This window comes from Thalassophryne amazonica, chromosome 17 (assembly GCF_902500255.1).
Source record: "Thalassophryne amazonica chromosome 17, fThaAma1.1, whole genome shotgun sequence".
In the NCBI taxonomy this organism is placed as follows: Eukaryota; Metazoa; Chordata; class Actinopteri; order Batrachoidiformes; family Batrachoididae; genus Thalassophryne; species Thalassophryne amazonica.
In genome coordinates, this window is record NC_047119.1 from 58,228,838 (window position 1) to 58,251,558 (window position 22,721).

General features: G+C 40.0%; 1 protein-coding gene across 2 annotated transcripts in view; it reads left to right on the top strand.

Annotated features, from left to right (window-relative positions):
* Window positions 1-2,771: 2,771 nt before the first annotated feature.
* Window positions 2,772-22,721, top strand: part of crkl (v-crk avian sarcoma virus CT10 oncogene homolog-like) — a 63,906-nt gene continuing 43,956 nt past the window's right edge. Inside the window, exons 1-2 of one of the 2 annotated variants that reach the window (XM_034192909.1) lie at window positions 2,772-3,783; window positions 9,113-9,575. In XM_034192909.1, the coding sequence (XP_034048800.1) occupies window positions 3,473-3,783; window positions 9,113-9,575 (774 nt within the window). In that variant the 5' untranslated portion in view covers window positions 2,772-3,472. The remainder of the gene's footprint in view (window positions 3,784-9,112; window positions 9,576-22,721) is intronic. The other variant, XM_034192908.1, reaches the window with a different exon arrangement.

Below are 22,721 nucleotides of genomic sequence, written 5' to 3' on the forward strand. Positions count from 1 at the left end.
CATTGAAGAGGATTGGACCAACATTCCACAATTGACAACCTGATCAACTCTATGCGAAGGAGATCTGTTGCACTGCATGAGGCAAATGGTGGTCACACCAGATACTGACTGGTATCCCCCCCAATAAAACAAAACTACACCTTTCAGAGTGGCCTTTTATTGTGGACAGTCTAAGTCATACCTGTGCACTAATCATTTTGTATAATCAGCATCTTGATATGGCACACCTGTGAGGTGGGATGGATTATCTCAGCAAAGGAGAAGTGCTCACTATCACAGATTTAGACTGGTTTGTGAACAATATGAGGGAAATGGTGATATTGTGTATGTGGAAAAAGTTTTAGATCTTTGAGTTCATCTCATACAAAATGGGAGCAAAACCAAAAGTGTTGCGTTTATATTTTTGTTGAGTGTATAAAACTTGCATTTGCATACAGACCCATAGCACTTACTGCGGTGTTGTGTAAGGTGATGGAGAGATTGGTCAGAAACAGACTTGTTTATTATTTAGAAGTTGGGGGTTTCTTTGTTGATTATCAAAATGGCTTTAGAATTGGAAGAAATACTATGGACTCAGTTGCAGTGTTAGACCAAGATATAAGATGAGCTATAATCAATAAGGAAGCAGTAGTTGCAGTGTTTCTTGATATTGAGAAAGCTTATGATAGTATGTGGAGAGAGGGATTGTTGATTAAATTACATAATGCAGGCATTTGTGGTAGGATGTTCATATGGATCAAAGATTTCTTAAGTGACAGAACTATACAAGTAAGAGTTGAAGGGGAATTTTCTGAAATAGTAAGTATTTTTAATGGTACTCCGCAAGGATCAGTTATTAGTCCAGTTTTATTCAATGTTATGATTAATGACATTTTTTCTGATATCAAAGTAGGATTTGGGAGGTCTTTGTTTGCTGATGATGGCGCCATCTGGAGGAGGGGTAGAAACATTGCGTTTTTAATGAAACAAACTCAAATTGCCTTAAACCAAATAGTGCGGTGAGCAAATAAATGGGGCTTTAAGATTTCTATATCAAAAAGTAGTTATATGATTTTTGGACTTAAAAAGAAAATCCCAGACATAACCCTTATCATGTATGGCTGTCCTTTAGAGAGGGTGAAAGTTTTTAAATTTTTAGGTATGTGGATGGATGAAAAACTAACGTGGTGTACACATATAGAAAAAACTGTTGTGAAATGTGAAAAGATTAATAATGTACTTCGTAGTCTGGCTGGTAGTGATTGGGGGGCAGAAAGGTCAACGTTGCACATGATTTATAGAGCAATGATAAGGTCATCACTGGATTATGGCTGTTTTGTTTTTGGTGCTGCGGTTAAATCCAGACTTCTCAAGCTTGATAGGATCCAAGCAAAAGCCCTAAGAATCTGTAGCGGTGCCTTCAGAACTACTCCGATCCCAGCACTGTTAGTCGAAATGGGAGAGACCCCTTTGAGTATTAGGAGAGAGAAGTTGGGTCTTCAGTACTGGGCCAGGCTGTCAGGACTTGCGCAGAACTCATCCGCGAAGTGTTTATTGGAAGAGAGTTATGAATTTACTAAAAAGAAGGATAAATCTAATTTCCTTTTTGATGTCCGGCAGGTCGCTAAAAGGGCTGTCAAGGGAAATAAGGTGATAGGGCCAGTGTGGTCTCCTATTCCTTTTTGGGTTTTGCCTGTACCAGATGTTGAGTTGGACCTTCTGGGGCTGAATAAGACTGTAGCCAGCAATTTAGTAAATTGATTTATATCTCAGAATACAGTTAGTATGTGCCACATTTTTACAGATGGGTCTAGGGATCCAAGCTCTGGTAGGGCAGGCTTTGGGGTTTATGTTATGAATAATCAGATAAGGCAGAGTACCCGTGTTACTAATTGCTCTTATGTATGTTCGACGGAACTGTCAGCCATATGGTGGGCGTTAGAGTGGGTACAAAGTAGCAGACCTTCTGAGTGTCATATTTATTCTGATTCTGCAGCTGCATTGCAAGCTTTGATGGGCGGAGCCTCGGGAGGAGCTCGTCCTGACCTCGTGCTAGAGATTCTGTCTTGCCTCCATCGCGTTGAGTCAGCTGGCTGTTGTGTAACCTTCACTTGGATTCCTGGGCACTCTGGCATTTTAGGTAATGAGATCGCAGATTCATTGGCCAAAGAGTCCCTTCTGAAAAATAAAGTTGATGCTAATATCCTTTTGGGAAAGGTTGATTGTTATAGTATTTTTAAAGAGTTGAGTGATCAGAAGTGGCAAAAGCAGTGGGAGAGTGAGTCGGTAGGGCGGCACTATTTTATGTGTCAGCCTTCGATTAAAAATAAGAGACTCCTCTCCTCATCCTGTTGTAAGGATTAAGTCAAATTGATTAGATTGAGACTGGGGCATTGTGGGTTGGCAGCATATTTAAAAGTGATTGGAAAACATCCAGATGGGTTGTGTCAGTCTGGTCAGTTGGAAAGTGTTCATCATGTTTTAATGTGCTGTCCTATGTATTCTAGTGATAGGCGGAAATTGTTTAAAGATTTGTCAGACTGTGGATTGACTGAGTTTTCTTTTAGGTCAATTTTTTCTGAGGGCAGTTACTCGCATTTAGTGGACAAAGCTGTGATTAAGTTCCTCCATTCCACCAACCTCTATTTGAGAGTCTAACATGAGATAAAGTATTTAACTATTGCCTGTGGGGGGCAGCATTATGCCTGCCGGAATCTATAATAATAATAAGAAGAAGATGATGATTGACAGGTGCTGTCTGTCTCCGCCCATCTGGGCAGTGACGTGCGGACATTGAGCGGGAGCGCGCAGACCTGCCCTCCTGTCGCCATTTTTCTGTTTCCTTGTCGCACTTTTGGAGGCTCGGATAAGGGGGGGCAGCAGGAAGAAATAAGGGAAAGTGTCAAATATACAATCACGGAGACAGAAGAGGATCCGTAAGAGAATAAAGAATGCGCGAAAGAAGCAGGTCTTGGGAGACGAGCCGGTGTTGTGAAACAGTTTGTGTGCGGTGAAGACGTGTTGCGGGGCCGCCATTTTCCCCCCCTGCTTCAAAAGTCTGCTTCGAGTCGAGAGAGGGGATTTAAAAAAGACAACGCATTTCCATGACAAGTGCCTTCCTACGAGGTCAAAAAGATACGGACGAACCATTTCGTTAATACCGTTAACATTTGGTGGATGAGGATTCATGCGACCATGCGCTGAAGCTTTTTCGGTTGTTGAAGCTGGAGGTTCGAAGAACTGAAGCCTGCCTGCGTTTTTCGGAAGACGCAGCGAAAACGGGAAGCTCCATTATTCACTTTGTTGCATGTCTCAAGTAAGTTTTGTTTTTCCATCGCTTGGCCCGCTGAAAAGCTACATTATGTTGCAAATTTGGATCAAGCTAACCGCAGCCTGCCTGTGAAAATCCCCCAAAATTGCCTGAAGCCTCCCGTTTCACCGCTCCAGATCACGTAATTTATTGTCTATTTTTATTAACTTATTCTGAACAGACATGTCAACCGCGCGGTTTGATTCGTCTGATCGGTCCGCCTGGTATTTCGGACCTGTGTCACGACAAGAGGCACAGAATCGGCTCCAGGGACAGAGACACGGTATGTTTCTCGTTCGAGACTCGTCCACCTGCCCCGGTGACTACGTGCTGTCAGTGTCCGAGAACTCTAAAGTGTCTCACTATATCATCAACTCCTTACCCAGCAAGAGGTTTAAGATAGGCGATCAAGAGTTTGAGCACCTCCCTGCTCTGCTGGAGTTCTACAAGATCCACTACCTGGACACCACCACGCTGATCGAGCCAGCACCCAGGTAGGAAAATCTACACTACATCAAACCAACCTAAAACCTCAAGGTGACCACTAGGTATTGCAGTCAAAGCTTGTGCAATATAGGCTTGTCTATTTATGTCAGAGCTAACCCACTTTCAGTCAGGCTGCGGTGCCCTGCAGTTATGGTACAAAGCACCCAGTTTGTCAGATATCAAACACATCCAGTTTACTGTGTCTTTGGTTTAGTATTCTGGTGGCTGCAGACACTTGGGTGGGAAATTAATATCCAGCGTCTACCAAGTTGCTGTTAATGTCTGTGTCTTAGAAATTGGTACGCTCTGCCACCTCTGCTTGCATATCATGTCGTTTATTAAAGGCTGTGGATATCCTTATGGTAACTTTGTGTTGGTAGGTTATTATTACAGCGGTGAGGTGACATCTAACCTTAACCTTAATTCCCCAAATAACCCAAATCTTACATGAACAAAAAATAGCTGAAACATGAAGTGTTGGTTATGAAGGGAGTTAAAAGAAAACAAGTGTCTTCCATAGAACCGAACCCGTCTCCCCCGCATGACAGCCGCATTGATTCTCTGACAAAAGACTTTTTGTTTTGTTTGTTTTTTAACTCTCTTCATATGAACCAACATTTCTTGTTTCAGTTATTTCTTAAAGTAAAACAAAGAGGCTGTTGATATGGTACAAAATTCTTTTTTTTTTTTTCCCCCACAGTATTGTATCCAGTAACAACCACTGTGATAGTTGATTATCATAAGATAAAGAGGGACATCATCGCATTGAATTGCAGTTCATGAATTTAAATAATAGTGGGTGCTGTACTGAAGCGGAAACTCAAGCTCGTATTTTGACTCCAATCAGGAAGTGCAGTTCCTTGACTGGCTGCTTGAGGTTGGCTCTAAAACAGAGCACATTGCCATAGAAGCACATTTTAAAGCTTCCAACTTTAGAGCAGAAATAAACAGCCTGGCACAAAAAAACTATTTTGGTTTCTATAGATAGTTTCTGCCTCCCTGACAACTGTACGGGGGTGATTTTTTTTTTTTTTTTTTTTTTAATAACTCACTTAGATTAAGACTTTTTTTATTAATAAAATTCTGTATAATTGTGGGTGTGGTTGCTTTGAGTGACAGCAGCTGGGTCCAGTGACGCACCCACTTGTAGTTTCCTACCGCAGTGGAGCCACTTGTTATGTTGTTGTCTGTTTGGAGTATTTTACTATAAACACCTGGAATAATCTGCCTTGATGTGCAGTGAAACGTCCTAACTAGGGCTGAACGATTAATCGCATTTACGATAATATCGCGATATCATAGAACGAGATTTCCTAATCACAAAGGACGCGATTTGAAACGTGATCTCATAACGCATGAGATTTGAGTGCAAGCCGAGCAAAGAAAGCAGCCACAGCGTGTAGTTAGCAGTAGCACTGCGCTAACCTGTTGTACAATGGCTTCAGGCTCGACAGAAGCGGACACAGCTCAAAGTTTGGAACCAAAGAGGGGCAGCACGTCAGTTGTGTGGAATTATTTTGGCTTTAAAAATGAAGATGCAGCGCAGCGTCAGGTATTGTGCAGAACCTGCCTTGCTACAGTTGCTACCTCACGAGGCAACACCACATTGAGATCAGTAAGCTTTATTTGTTTTATACCTGTAACTGTATTTATTTATAGATTGTTATAAATCTATAAGGTTCAGTGTTTAAAGTTCAGTGTTTAAAAAGAGTAGACCTACATAGGCTTACATAAAACTAAAGTTGAACAAGTAAAGTCAGTTTGTTTGCATTGTTGTTGTGTTGCATTGTGTTGTTTGCACTTTAAAAAAATATATTGTTTTTTATGAAACGGATTAATTCTGTTGCGTGTGTGTGTGGTTTTTTTAATGCATAAGAAGGGGAAAAATAATCGCATATTAAATCGCAATCGCAATATTGAGGAGAAAAATCACAATTAGATTATTTTCCAAAATCGTTCAGCCCTAGTCCTAACGGATCATCTAAGACAGGGGTGCCCAAGTTCGGTCCTTGATCTACCTTCCTATAACATGTGAATTTCTCCTCTGTGAGATCAATAAAGTTTATCTTTATCTCTTAGTTGTCTTCCTGCTCCAACACACCTGAATCCAGTGAAAGGCTCAGTAAAAGCCTGCTAATGAGTCTTTCATTGGATTCAGGTGTGTTTTAACAGGGAGACAAGAGTGTCAGGAAGGTAGATCTTGAGGACCAAACTTGGGCACCCCTGATCTAAGATATCTCTGTTGAAATTTTCATGCTGACTGAAACTTGGTTTATTTGATGTTGTGTGCTAACATTGTGAGTACAATATCAGATTTTGTGTGACATTTCAGCTGACTGTAGACAGAATCTGAAAAACAAAGTTCATTTTGTGAAATGGTGTAATGCATTCTCATGGTCATTCATTCGGCAGTGCCCCGGTGGTCGTTTTTCACTCTATGAAAACATTGCAGACCTCGGTATACAAGATTCGGTCGCTTTTCAAACCCATGAAATGAACCATTAAATTGACTTTGACGACTCCATCCATCCATCCATCCATTTTCTTCCGCTTTATCCGGAGTCGGGTCGCGGGGGCAGCAGCTCAAGCAAAGCCGCCCAGACCTCCCAATCCACACACACCTCCTCCAGCTCCTCCGGGGGAACCCCAAGGCGTTCCCAAGCCAGCCGAGAGATGTAGTCCCTCCAGCATGTCCTGGGTCTTCCCCGGGGCCTCCTCCCAGTGGGACGTGCCCGGAACACCTCTCCAGCGAGGCGTCCAGGGGGCATCCGGAAAAGATGCCCGAGCCACCTCAATTGGTGAATACATTTATAGACCTTCAGCTGGCTGACAAAACAAGCCAGACAGAATACAAAACCAGCTGATTTCAATTGGAAAAGTATACAGCCCAAGTGCATTTTCTCAGAGCAGCCAGTCGCACGTTTGCCGAAGTATGAATTCTCGCCTAATTTTCACCAGAAGTGACGTATACCCAGCCACGAGAATTGGTGTCAAACTGATTCCAGAAAAGGCAAAGAATGTGCAGGTTTTGTTTGTAACCACCAACTCCACCAGGTGATTTCACTGATTAACATCACTTTGTGCAGATGGGTTGAGTTCATCAATGAAATCACCTGGTGGAGTGGGTGGTTAAAATAACCTGCATCCTCTTTGCTCTTTCTGGAATCAGTTTGATGCCTATGGTGTAAAGTTTTTCTCTAATTGGTTGTCTAAAATGGCACTGCAGTGACATCCCAGTACCTTTCCGAAAAGTTTAGAAATGGCCATAGCATGTAGCCACTCCACTGAGTTTGGTTTGTGTGAAGTTTGTCTCTGTGCTCAAACAAATGACTGAGGGAGTTTTTCTTTTCCAGTGTTGCCTAGGGACGGGTATTGATAAGATTTTATCAATATTGATAACATTATCGATTCCGCTTATCAGTACCTATTATGAATTTTCTGTGTACTAAAAGTAAGCTTTACAGGTTTTCGATGTCAACATTTGATTGAGTTTTAAAGTAAATAAATATGAAATTGGTCACTGGATCCTTAAACTCTGGACCTAAATAAACTCTACATGGTGGATCCTTGATCTCTGGACATAAATAGAAATAAACAAGATCTGTAGTTTTTGTCAAAAGCATTTCCTTTCAGACACTATTGGCATGAATGTCTTCCATACATCTGAGCTGAGCTCTTGCAGTCTGCTGTGCTGCATGTCAGGATGTAATTCATAAAGAATGCAGGACGTCTCATTTTGGGAGGAAAAAACATTTTAGTCAATTGTAGTTTATTGTCTGTATTGCAGCATTTGGAAAGAGGTGTCATTTTATTTAAAGCAGCAATTTGTTTTGAACTTATTAATTCCAACCGGACTCTGTCTTGGCAGAGAGCGGCGCAGCGTTTGGAGCTGTGCAAACAGAACGGAGGACAATTCTTGTTTCTCAACTGCAACAAGACAAGAGTCCCAGTTAGTGACTTTAATCCACACGAAAGTGACCCACGATTGACATATTTTAATGGCTTTGAGAGGGGTTAAGAAGCGGACTTTCTGCTTCTGAAGAGGAGCGAATCAAAGAACCAACTAGCCAGCGGATCGACGCACTGCTTCATTGGTTCTTATTTAGAATCAGGTAAAATATCTACAAGTTGAGCTGGTCACTGATACATGTCAGTACTTGTCTCACTGCATCTGATGTTAACAGGGGAGGTGATGGTCTAGTGGTTAAGGTGTTGGGCTTGAGACCAAATCCCCGCCTGACTGGAAAATCACTAAGGGCCCTTGGGCAAGGTCTTTAATCCCCTATTGCTCCCGGTGTGTAGTGAGCGCCTTGTATGGCAGCACCCTGACATCGGGGTGAATGTGAGGCATTATTGTAAAGCGCTTTGAGCGTCTGATGCAGATGGAAAAGCGCTATATAAATGCAGTCCATTTAACAGCAAAATAAATCGGGTAAGTATAAATCACTTTTAATGATGAGAAAGAAATCCACTCTTGTCTGTACATGTCCACAGTATTGCACACGTTGTGCCCCATATACAACTCCGTTAACCTGGGATGATCATAATAATAATAACGTATAGAATAGGTCCAACCTTTCCCGCTGAGCAAGTACACTGGCAACATTAGGGTTGGGTATCGAGAACTGGCTCTTTTCAGGTATTAAGAAATGATTCGATCCACCAATATCAGTAGTCTTTTTGTTTAATGATTCCCTTATGTCCTTCAGAGTGGCCGTTGTTTTTGAGGGTGTTTGTCGGGAAAATGATCATTTCTCTACGTTGATTACAGACCCTGCAGCGACTCTGTCATCAACCGCTTTTGCAGCGTGAGTCCACTTTGAAGCATGATCCAATGAAGCAGTGCTCTGACCCACTGCTTCGTTGGTTCTCTGCTTCACTGCTTTCCAGAAGCAGCAAGTCCACTTCTTAACCCCTCTCAAAGCCATTTAAAGATGTCAATCATGAGTCACTTTTGTGCTGATTAAAGTCACTAACTGAGACTCTTGCCTTGTTGCAGGCAAGAAACGAGAATTGTCCTCCATTCCATTTGCACAGCTCCAAATGCTGTGCCGCTCGCTGAGTCAAGTTAGAGTCCGGCCAGAATTAATAACTTCAAAGGCGAATCGCCGCTTTAAATCAAATGACGCCTCTTTCCAAACATTATAATACAAACAAAAATGTACAACCGAACAAAACTGGGTGTCGTCCCCCCCCCCCATGTGTAAATATGTCATACTGGTCAATGAAGTCTGTTTAAGCACTTGTTAAGTTCCAGCAAGTCACGAACAACAAAGCCCACTGTAATGTTTGCCACCTTGCATTTCTTTCAATACCTCATTACTGTGATCTCCCAAGGTACCCAAGCACAGTGAGTGCTCCAATCCAGCCCATCAGTGGCCCAGAGGAAAATTTGGAATATGTGCGAACTCTGTATGACTTCACTGGCAGCGACGCAGAGGACCTTCCCTTCAAGAAGGGAGAGATTCTCATCATTCTGGAGAAACCAGAGGAGCAGTGGTGGAGCGCCAAAAGCAAAGAGGGACGTGTTGGAATGATCCCAGTGCCCTATGTGGAGAAATTGGTACGACCTTCACCTCACCCTGGCCAGCAGTCTCATGGCTCTCGCAATTCCAACAGTTATGGGATTCCTGAACCTGCTCACGCCTACGCCCAGCCCCAGACACCTGCACCATTGCCTCCTGGCACACCTGGAGCAGTAATCACCCCTCTACCATCAATGCAGAATGGCCCAGTCATGGCTAAGGCCATCCAGAAACGAGTGCCCTGTGCCTATGACAAGACGGCTCTTGCTTTAGAGGTATTGTAAAATGCAATTTCTTTCATATCTTGCACCACATCCCTCATCCAATCAAAGTGGAATTGATATGTTCATCTGTAGTCAAGCCAAACTTGTGTGGAAAATACCTAAAGTCTGAATCAGGCTAGCTAGATTAAAAAAAATGTCTGCAGTAAAATGAATTATCAGTTACTATCTTCTTTTGTAAGCATTTAAATGGCTCTAAAACAAACTGGTCAAAACCAAGGTTTAATTAGCTAAAATTGAGAAATTTTGACCAGCATTTTAAAGACAAACTAAATATTTTAGGATCCTGAACAGTTTAAAACAAAACCAAAAAAAAAAAAAATCCCCTTAAATTCAGCCATAAAATTAGTAATGACAATCAGTGATTTTTTTTTTTAAGTGTTTTTGCTTTGTGTAGCTTGTTTATGCTGTCACTTAGTACTCACAATTAAAGTTTGATACAGTCCTGATTTGAATTACTGTTACCCCAATATGAATGACAGAATATAAAATCTGTTCAGAAATAAATGCAAAGTAACCGATTTTATGTAATCAGAATACTTAAAATGTCCAAAGTAGATGAACAACAAAAGAAAATGCTTTCATATAGTGAAATAAAAAAAGACAGTAAATGTTTGTTTCAATTATTGGCACCCTTAAATTCACAGCAAATCATCACATACAGCCAGTTTTCTTTAGACACGTGATGGGATGGATATGTGAGCATTTCCAAGTCATTGAATACGTCTTGGAATTTATTTACAACAATCATTAAATACAAACAGTATGGTCCTGTGGTGTAACTCTTGTCTGGAGGATGCAGTTCTATAAGAAGTATGCTGATGAGGGAAGCCTCTAAGACACCTGTGACAAAGTCCATAGTCAAACCTATAATCATAGTTCTACTTCTGCTGCATCTTCAATAGTTTAATTATACAGCTTTATAGCTGAGTGAAACAGAAAAGGGTTTTCTGAAAATAGGTGACAAAAGTGAAAGTGGTGATTTACTGTTCAGGTCAAACCTTAATTGTATAATATAAGTTGGGTAACTGCATTTATGCAGTAGCAAGAATATATTTATATTCTATCGCAGTATGAATAAACAACTCTGGAAGAACGTTTGGCTTCTCTTAGTGGAGAAACCGAGAATAGTGCAACATTTTTATTTTTATCTTCATTTTACATATAGTCCAAACTTTTTCTGATTTGTGGTTGTTTCTGTTGCATTTCTGAAATTACAGAACTGCTATAAAGAAAAGTGTGAACATTTTATTGTGTTTTAAAACTTTGTGGAGCAAATGTAAACACCAAACTGTTATAAAGAAGGAAAAAATACCTGGACATGTGCAGGAAAACATAACAGAACAATGCAGACTGATTAGACTCACCATGTTTTTTTTTGTTTTATTTTGTTTTTTTTTTTTGTTTTTTTTTTGTATAAATAAATCAGAATACAATAAGAGGCAACTCACTTTGAAATGAATAAAACATATAGCTACAGCTTAATAACTTTGAAAAATAACAGAAATCAGCAGCTTGTATTTTTATTCTGACTCCAGTTCATTTTAGTGTGATGAAGTCATCCTTTTTTTTCTCATCAGTCACGTTTTGTGCTTGAACACTACATTAAGCTCAAGATTGAACAAATACATACCTTTGGAAAATAACAGCTGTTAAAGTTCAGCTTTTTGTGATCTGTGCCTCTGAACATCACTGCACAGCTTTTCTGTAATTTTTGCTCAGTTCATTTATATATTCAAATTTTTTAAGGATATTTGACCGTTTATTTCATCTCATGATCTCATAAATTCAGTACACGATGCGCACATGGTGTGAACAGGATGTTGCCGTCAGAACCGCACCGGTAGAGAAAGTACAGAGAGTAAAGGCTGCTCCCCGTTTTTGTTTTTTTATATATATGTTCACTCGGGTTAAAATCTTCTCTCTCTGCTCCGTACTCGCTGTCTCACGTGATGGTTCACAGCAGAACGTAACATCTCGTGCCTCCGTTCAGGAATCTCCCTCAGTCTGCAGCGAGTTGCACGCGCGCACACACACACACACACCTCCTTCGGTAAACTGCGCATTTTAAAAGGTTTTGAACAAGATGGCTGCTGTTTTAATTATCCGTCTTACTCAAAATTTGAACGTCCAAATGACGGCAGGACGGCGCGCTGCCTAAAACTATGAATTGAGAGAAAAATCAAAGACTTAAATAAAATAAATGACTCGTCGACTACTAAATTAGTCGTTAACGATTTCAGTCATCAACGTAATCATGACTAGTCGAGCCAGCCCTACAAAACCGAAATGCATCCACAGCGGTGCGTGGCTTTGGAACCAGAACCTCCTCACATTGAAATCCGAGCCTCGCTAACCATCCGACCAAGACGAGAGGAAACAGAGTGAGTGAGGCAGCGATGCTGCTGCTGCCTCATTTTATGCAACTTTGTTGATAAAATAAATAATTCACGGTAATCGCGATTATGAAAAATATTCTCGAATATGATAAATAATCGCGATTGGCGAATATTGTAATAATTGTGACTGCCCTACTTGTTACAAGTCCTTGTTAGAGGTTGGTAATGCGCATTATCATATCGCTCCAGTTGGGTCCATTTTACCAGAGAAGAGTTATGGCCCTTGATTAACAAATCTACACTCCATCAACTTCATGAGTGGGTGCCTGCATTCTGAAATAAACTCCTCTCATACTTTTAGGAGGAATTTTGTGAAACTTGGCACAAGTCCTTGTTATAGGCTGGTAATACGCATATTATCATATCGTTCGACTGAAGGCACTCATTAGGCATGGGCTGTTATGAGATTTGGACGGTATGATAACCGTGGGCAAAAACCTGTTTCAATGTATTATGTATAGCTTTAAAATGTGCCTTAATAACATTATGCCTATTTGCATATGAAGCGCACGTGATTCGGGCGCACTAATTGATGCGATATCTACCGCTACGAACACTATACCACTGATAACTTTAGAGAAAATACCAAAATGATCATCTCTCTTTTAGACATGTAGCATCTGCCCCATGGAAACATGACTTATTTGCTTACTTGGTTGGAATAAGGTCCGGAACTCCGGATGCTCAATACTGGCCCAGCTTCACCAACAAAGTGCTTGGAATAGATGTTTGTCCTTCTTGACATGTTTGTGCGAGAAATTTGGTCGACCACAAGCACGACTCGAGTCCACCGCTTGTACTTCTCAGTGGCTTCAAAGATGGGATAAAGTTTACTCCTTCCATGTAATCCTTTGCAGGTATCTTGAATTGCTCTGAGTCCAACACAGGCCATAGCTACGGTGCTTTGTTGCCACCGTTTTTAGTCCGCCAGCATGTTTTGCATGTTGGACGACCTCCTTCCTCCAATTCATTGGAGTCTGCCTTTTTACCGTAGCCAAAGTAATCCCATACAGCCGACTTGGTCCTTTTAGACGGAGGGAAAAGTTCAGTGCAAGCTTCACCTCCTTCAGCCATGATGCAGAGCTAGCTAACGTTAGTTGCCTGTTTGTAAACAGACAGAGGTGCACGCCAGGGGGAAGGGCAGCAGCAGCCACTCCACTCTGCCTGTCAGGAATTCTCATAACCCGTTCATACTGTAAGGAGGGTATAACAGAAAATTTTAGTGCTTTTGATGCCGTGGCTTTTTCATACCACGGTATACCGTGAAACCGGTTATCGGTCCATGTCTAGCGCTCATGGGAAATTCCTTTTCATTTATGTTTTTCGGTGCAGAGTCTGAATCCACAGGTTATCTTTGAAAAGTAATATAATTATTATTCTATCCCGTGATTCATTAGCAAGAAAAGTTTCTCAATTTATGAAAGAAATTGTTTACTAAAAGTAGCTTATTTTAGAGTTTTTACTATAAATGCAAATAGCTGATGTGTGTTAACAAAACAAGTATGAGATACCTAGAAATGTTATCAGAATGTAGCAAGCACTTGTACCACAGCAGCATTTGCCAGCAGGGGCTATTGTGCTCTCAGAACACTCTTGTTCAAATAAAACTCTTGATGAAGCCTATGGATGATCCTCGGTTCAAAACCCCAACTGACCGGGAAATCACTAAGGGCCCTTGGGCAAGGTCCTTAATCCCCTATTGCTCACGGTGTGTAGTCAGCGCCTTGTATGGCAGCACCCTGACATCGGGGTGAATGTGAGGCATAATTGTAAAGCGCTTTGAGCGTCTGATGCAGATGGAAAAGCGTTATATGAATGCAGTCCATTTAATTACCATTTACTTTGCTCACTTAGAGAATTTTGAGAACTTCTAAGCACAAAACTGCATAAATCCACAAGATAAAAACTCACAATTCATAAAATGGTATAATCTGGCTGCCTGGAATAATGTCTTGTTGTGTGGTGAAATGTCGTCATGGATCATACGCCTCTATTACAATGCACAGGCTGAGTGAAACTCAACAGATTTAACAGGGCTGTGAAAACTCAGCGGATCCGCGGGATTCTGCAGATTTCGTGGGGGGGTGTTAGTGATGTATTCTTTAATGGTGAACATCACTGAGTTTTTAAAATGCTAATCACAAAGCGTTCTCTTTTTTTACAACATTGTGTAAGTTTTATAAGTCCGCAAACACTGATCTGTGTGTCCAGATACAAATCAGTTTCCTTGGATCCGCGGAGTTTCACGGAGGAAAAATGCCACTCAGTGTAGCTGTTACGACAGTTGTAAAGCAGGACTGATTGGTTGCTGCGGCGATGCGGTGTGGCTCCTGTGCGGCGCTTAAACTAAACGTAGCATGTGGACATCCCAAACTTTTAGAGCTTTCAAGTTTTTAAATGATTTGTGCAGCATGTCTGTCACAGAGCGATGTCGCACAGAGAGATGGTGAGAAAGACTGAACAAGTCTTATAAGGACAAGAATCTGTGGAATCATCGCTGGCTTCATCAACACACCTGAAAGATAAAAGAAACAGGAAAGTGAACTGTGATATCTGGAAAACAGGGTAAGAATTTTTCTCTCCCTGGAAAATAAACATTCTGCTGTTCAAACATGATTTTAGACAAGATTGTGACTTTTTTCACTAATCTGGACTTTCTTTCATTGTAAAAAAGACATTGTGGCTTTGAATGGATTTAGGCTGCATGAATTTACACAAGAATATAAGTGACTTTTTACTATAAGGTATGTTAATATTTTACCATGATTTTCCAAATATTCTACAAGCTTTAGCTGTGGTTTTTGAAATGCTGTAACAGTCTTTTCAGTCTTCATTAATTTCATGTAGTTTAATTGTTCTGAGTTAATGCATAATTTGGTTTACAATTAAAAGGAAAATCATTCCAGGTCCTACTTCCACGTCATATTAAGTTATTTCAACATCATTGACAGGTCAAATAAAAGGTTGAATGTAGGATCATTTACATATGCACTGATTTTGAGATTTGTTCTTCCAGGAGATGATGAAAAAGTATCATTATATAAAAATTTAATTCTGGGGCTCCAGACCCCAGCTCCTGGACACTGCCAACCACCCACCCCACCAGACCCCCTGCAAATTTTCCTCAGATTTCACAGCCCTGATTTAATGATGTATACTAACGGCATAACATAGCATTTATTGTGATTATAGTGTAAATGCTTCAGGGGAGTATGAACATGGCTAAAGCCTTTCAGCTTCTGGGGGAGCTCCTCTCCCGAGCTCCCCCTAATTCGTTTTTAACCCTGTGCCACTTTAAGCTTTTTTTTTTTTTTTTTATGTAGATGTAAATGAATATTCAGTTTTCAGCGAGTTGACAATAGGGCTGTACAATATGGCCAAATTATCATATTGCAGTATTACCATATCAATATGATATATGACTATGATTTCTCACAAAGTGCAGCAACTGTGAAAATTAAACATTCTTAAATAAAACTAATAATACCACACTCATTTTGCACTCATCATAAGGTTAGGATACAGTGCCCTCCAAGAGTTTGTGGCTTTGTCTACCATGGACAGACTTCTTTTGTGTTTTTTGGGGGGGGTGGGGGGGGGGGGGTTCCCATTTCCTGTTTGGGGGTTTTTACGACAAGGTTGTCCGGTTTGTGGCTTCATCTACCATGGGCAGAGTTTTTGTGCCATTTCTGGTTTGTGGCTTCGTCTACCTTCAGTTTGTGGCTTTTGTGTGGCGCTTCGCTCATATTATGGTTTTTAACTTTGTGAGTTTCACTCAGCCTGTGTACTGTAACAGAGCCATCTGATCCGTGAGGACGTTTCACAGCACAAGACAGATTATTCCAGGTGTTTGTCATAAAAGACTCTATTTAATTAATATTTAGCCTCCATTGTCACATGACTGGAGTGATGTGGATGTGGTCATGAGCTCAGAAACAAGCATCATGGTTGCTATTGGAGAACTATCCAACCAGTTTCCCTTATGGTTTCATTTATAAACAAAACTAATTCCGGATAGTTTATCGACATTCACTGCAACTCTGTCATTTTTAAAAGTAACGCTCTAATTCTGAAGGTTTGCATGTTAACTGACATACACGCCAAAAGGCGTTATGGGAAATATTTTCTGCCAAAAGGCGTTATGGGAAATATTTTCTGAGTGTCTGTCTGATCACGTCCCCTTTGACCTGGTGTCTTTCAGAACAGTCGCTGGAAAAAAAAGCTTCTCCCAGAAGGCTGATAATCCTTCACTTCATCGGTCTCTCCAAAAGCCAGATTGTGATGTAGAAATCTGTCTCCTCTGTTGACGCATTCAATGAAAGCGAAGGCATCAAAATGCATAGACTAACACTGCCTTCTGCTGGATGGCACTGGGAATAGCGACCTACATATTTGTAAAGCTCAACTGCAGTTTTGCACTCAATGTCTCACAATTATGTAACTAAGCAAAGCGATGAATGTGTGTGATCTAGGGCTGAAACGATGAGTCGAGTAACTCGAATAATTCGATTACAAAAAATGTTCGAGGCAAATTCTGTGCCTCGAAGCTTCATTTAACGTTGTACATATGCCAGGCCTGTGTGTGGCGCTGCAACGTCCACAGAAAAAAGCGAGCATAACAGCTAATCAAATTAGCAATGATAGCTACCACTTTCCAATGTGACACATAGAGTAAAATAAAGCCTTTTAAGAGAAAGATGGTCCACGCTGATCATCTGAAATAGACTTACTGTGCATTTAAAGCGAAGTAGTGTGTTTGTCTAGTTTTAAAAAACACACGGTCTGCTCTACGTGGGCAGGGACTATTGATCCGGTGGCCGGCTGCTGTCTCTCTCTGCCCAGTGTGAGGGGCTGTGAGACCGGGCGAGTCCCCGGCTACATTGACAAACAGCAGAAGTCCACTCTTTCTTCTGTGTTTACCTCAGACTCACACTGAGTGTTTGACTTTTTACGTTTTTGGGCAACACACAACACTTGACTAACACGGTAACTTAAATAAAATAATAATAATAAAAAAACTGACTGTGGTGCTTGCATGTTCAACCTCCAGCTGAAATGCATCTGCTGAAGAGAAAGAGGGATAGAAGAAAATCAAGCAGGGACCCAGTTCATCAACCTTTATTAAAAAAAAAAAAAAAAACTTAAAAATGGCTACTTTTTACAAATTGGAGAAAATAAAATAGAAGGCCACGTCCCATCACCATTTCAGCAAAATGCCAACACTTTGGTGCAGTGACATTGTGCCATTGCTTATGGACAGCCCTGGACTATTGATGTTGTTTAAAACGCAAAAGTACTTTTTAACCGATTACTCGATTAATCGCCAGAATATTCAGTGGAATACTCGATTACTAAAATAATCGATAGCTACAGCCCTAGTGTGATCAGTGATTCACAGATGATGAATCACGCTTCATAAACAGAATTTTCAGCTTTACAAATGGCTTTTTTTAAGAAATGAAAAAATTATATATTTACAAATACACATTAGTAAAAACCAACACACAAATCAGAAGTTTGTGTTTGTGGATCGCAAATCACGTGCGCAAATCAAGGGATATTTGTAGGTCATCCTCTCTGCATTTGCAGGTCTGACAGTGTTGCGTTGTGTGAATTGTGAGGTTTTTTTTGTGGATTTGTGCAGTTTTGTGCTTAGACTGTCGCAAAATTCCGTAACAGCAAAGCGATGAATACATGTGATCGGCGATCCACAAATGCTACATCACACTTCACAAACAAAATTTTCAGTTTTGCAAATGCCTTGGTTTTTTTGGTGGGGGGGCGCAAATGAAAAAGTTAGATATTTACAAATCCACATTTATTTGCAAAAACCGTCACACAAGTTACAAATCAGAAATTTGTTTGTGGATCACAAAACACAAAGCGAAGTCCCGGGCACCTAATGGCGACTTCTGCTTCTACTGGCAATTAGGATGGGTTAAATGCAGTAGACACATTTCATTGTGCAGGGAACATGTTCTTCTGTGCATATGACAATAAAATGTCTTTGAATCCTTTGAATAAGCAAATCGAGCAATATTTGTAGATCATCCTTTGTACATTTGATACAAATTTGACTCCATACACTAACGTCCGTAAGAGGTCTTGTAAATCACTTCAGAGGTGTTATCTGGTTTCACAACAGCATTTTTAGAAGTGTTTATTTCTTGCGGAGTTTCACAAAGTATATAAGAAACAGACATGTATACGAAATAAGCTGTTTCGGAGTGTTTTACGCAGCCTTGGTTTATTTTGTTTGAGTGATCACCCAGGTGATGTCATGCTGCCTTTCTTTACTCTAATTGGCTGTCACCATGTGCTTCCCAGCATCCCTCTTCCAATTGGGCGAAGCCCCCATGTGATCTGACATTGCTACCAAATGTAGGTCATGGCGTTTGATTGCTTGAATTTCTCTCCTTCAAGGGGTCAAAATTCTAAGTTGTTTCCAGGCGGTGCAAATTTTGACCATCTTGGCAATATCATGAATGCCTTATTTAAATTCTAAGGAATCAAACTAGTGGAGCCAAAGAAAATTCTTCTGTGACTTAAATCTTTAAAACCCAGAGGCTGTACAGCTTTAATAAATTATGAAAATAAGTTACTTCCGGGTGAGCGTTTCAAGATGGCGGTCTAATGTTTTGGTGGTCCTGATCAGATGTGGAAAAAAACTCCACAAAACTCGATAAATTGATTATGTATGTGTCCAAAATGACATATTATGCGTGGAGTTGGATCAAAGAAGAGACAAGGGGGTCCAAAAAGCGACAGTCAAGAGAAGACTAATTCTACAAAAGCTGAGGACCAAACAAGCGCGATGCAGGCCGCAGAGCCAGACGAGGGAAGCGAGCTATCTACCGCTAAAGCCATACAGAACTTATGCGGCAGTATAAAAGAAATGCAAAACGACATCAACGCAATGAAAAGGATATCAAACAAGATTTGAGCAATTTTAAGGCTGAAGTGAACCAGAAGCTGGAGGAGGTCAGTGCGGATATTCGTACCCAGAGTACAAGGCTCACTGAGACTGAACAGCAAGTGGACGAGCTTGAGACAGTGAACGTGGATCTGAGAGACACACTGCTTTATTGTCTCAAATAACAAAAAACTCTCCAGGGCAAAGTCACTGATTTAGAAGGGAGATCTCGTCGCAATAATATATGTATTTACGGTGTTAAAGAAGGGGCCGAAGGGAGCGCTATGCTAGCGTTCATTACAGCTTTTTTAAAAGAGCAACTTTCCTTTAAGGAAGACATGGATCTGCAGATACAGAGAGCACACCGGTCACTTGGCCCGAAACCCCGAGATAACACGATAAGATCTATCCTGGTTAATTTTCTCAGGTACAACATGAAAGAGAAGATATTAAAAGCGGCATGGGAAAAAAGATAACCTTTGAGGGCAACACGATCTCATTTGCGCACGACTTGCCGACGGAGGTAAACAACAAGCTTAAAGAATACAGGCACATCAAGAAGATCCTCAAACACCGTAACCGGCTAAGATGAGGATCCATTGGGAAGAAGGTCCACGCGTGTACAAGGATGCGGCAGAGGCGGCTGAGGACATGAAGAAGAGGGGATACCCCGTGCAGGTGCCGTGCTCTGGTGCTGAGGACGAGCTTCCGCTTTCCCGAGGCGCACACTGGAATAAAGTGAACAGCTCGCACACCGAACGCGCCCGCGAGAAGCTCCGTGAATTTCAACGACACCAAGTATAATTTATTTTATAATGAGGCCTATTTTTTTTTTTCTTCTTTTTTCTCACTAAAGAAGACGTGGGCTGTAACATGAAGGTGCATAAGACGCTTTTACTTATGCATCTCTTTTGAATTTAAGGACAGTGTGACATACTAACTGCATGTTCTATTGTGTTCACACGTTCAATAATTGAAGACAGAACTGGCGACGTGTGCCATGACTGAAAAATACAAGATACACAGATACATATTGTTTTTTTTGTTTTGTTTTTTTTTTTATTAATTTGAGGTTTTTTTTTTTTTACTCCCTGTCAATTAAACACATTAATGGTGATTAGGAATAATGGACAATTGTTTATGCTCAAAAGAGAAGGAACTTTGCTTCAGGTGGAGAAGGAGTCCCTATCTTGGATAGGACTGTTCCTCCTACAAGGTTGGAAAAGACGTAGTGGGTGGATAGGGCAGAACGAAGCCCTAAGGTTGGAAGTCTTTTTTTTTTTTTTTTTTTACTTTTATTTGTTCTATGTTCTAATGGTTCCTGTTCTTATTGTGATGTCGGCGTAGGTAAACAGGCATACTGGTATGACTAATAATAATTTTAGAGCAGCTTCATGGAACATAAATGGCATGAACAGCCCTGTTAAGAGGAGTAGAGTAATGTCCAAAATAAAAAGGGAGAAAATTCAAATTATGTTTCTTCAGGAGACTCATTTGTCCCAAACAGAACACGAGAAATTAAAAAATTTGGATTTAGAAATACTTATTACAGTTCTTTTAAATCAGGTCACAAAAGAGTGGTTGCGGTACTAATACATAATTCCCTACATTTTGAATTTATTAAACAAAAATGGGACAGTGAAGGCAGGTATATATTGGTTCAGGGGAAAATAGAGGGTAAATTGACTACTCTTCTCTCCATTTATTTTCCACCACACTATGATCAGCATTTTTGGGAAAAAATTCTAGAAATAATATCTTCAGAGTCACAGGGTATATTAATATGCGCAGGTGACTTTAATACAATATTGAATAAAAATGATACATCTAATAATAAGAGGATAGTCACACCACAAAGTAAATTGTTAAGGAAGGGCGTGGATGACCTACATTTACTGGATGTATGGCGGGAGATGCATCCAACGGAAAAAGATTTTACCTACTTTCCCCCCCTCACTCAGTATACTCACGGATAGATCTCTTCCTGGTATTCAGGAATGATAGACATGGAATAGAAAGCTGTGATATAGGTACTAGGGATATATCAGACCATTCACCAATCTATTTAAAGCTTCATTTGGATATAAGACCTAAAAAGACAATATGGAGACTAAATACAAGTTTATTAAATAATAAAAATGTTATAAAAGAGGTTAAAGCAGAAATGGAAAACTTTTTGCAATTAAATGACAATGAACAAGTCAATCCTAATATTTTATGGGACACTTTGAAAGCTGTTATAAGAGGGAAATTTATATCACTGAGTACAGCTATTAAGAGAGCAAAAGAAAAACAGCTTAATGATTTGGAAAATACATTAAAAGCTTGGAAAGTGAACATATTAGGAATCAATCTAGTCAGACCCTTGAATTAATTCGACAGGTAAGGACAAAAATTTTAGATATTCATAAAGAAGAGGAAGAAAAGAAATATAAATTTTTGAAACAGACATATTACAAAACAGGACCAAAGGCAACAAAATTACTTGCTAGGAAAATTCGAAAAAAACAAATGCAGCAATCAGTATGCGCAATAGTTGACCCCAAAACGGAAACTAGAAAACAATTTAGAAGGAATCGATAAAGCATTTCAAACATAAGATATTATATACATAACCTGAACAAAGTAATCTAGAAGATGTTAAAATATTTTTAAATTCATTAGATTTACCATCAATTGGAGAAACTCAGAATGAAAGTTTAACTAAACCAATAGATATGAAGGAACTGAAGATGATGTTAAGAAAACTAAAAAAACAAAACACCAGGTACAGATGGCCTGCCAGCCGAGTGGTATAAAATGTTTGAAGAATTATTACTGGTATTATTAAAATCATGAATTGGACGCTAGTGAAAATGACCACACCACCATCATGGACAGAGGCGATTATAACAGTAATTAAGGAAGGCAAGGATAAAATACTGTGCAGCTCGTATAGGCCAATATCAATTCTAAATCAAGATTACAAATTATATGCATCTATAATATCCAGTAGACTGAACTCATTTGTCCCAGACTTGATTGAGGAGGATCAGACCGGTTTTGTCAGTGGCCGACAAACTCAAGATAGCATAAGACGTTCTCTTCATATAATTCACAGTATTCAGGCAAACAAGGAGAAAGCAGTACTGGTTAGTTTAGATGCTGAAAAAGCCTTTGACTGTGTTAGCTGGGAATATTTATTCTTAGTCTTGAAGTGATTTGGTTTTTCTGAAAGTTCAATTAATAGTATTAGGACACTATACTCAGCACCTACAGCAAGAATTAAGATAAATGGACATTTAACAGACCGAATAAATCTGGAGAGATCTACCAGTCAGGGCTGTCCATTATCCCCTAGTTTATTCGCCCTATACATAGAGCCACTAGCCCAGGCTATAAGAGGAAATAATAATATTCAAGGCATAGAAATAAATTCAAGAGAACACAAAATAGCGTTATACGCTGATGATGTTCTTTTATACCTCTCTAATCCAGAACAATCCATTCGGGCCCTTCTAGACTTACTAGACATATTTGGTACTTATTCAGGATATAAATTAAATATAGGTAAAACCCAAATTATGACTTAAGTATTCCCCTTCAAAGAGATTATAAATAAAATCACAGTTGATTGGTCTAAGAAAGCAATTAGATATTTGGGTGTGTGGCTCACCCACAACCCAGGTGACTTGTATAGGAAAAACTTTGACAATGTAAATAGGAGGATTAAAGAAGAGTTCACACAATGGGCAACATATATATTTGATTTTAGTGCAAGAATTGAGGTGATAAAGATGTCAGTGTTGCCTAGATTATTATACTTATGTCATTGCCTGTTTAAAATTC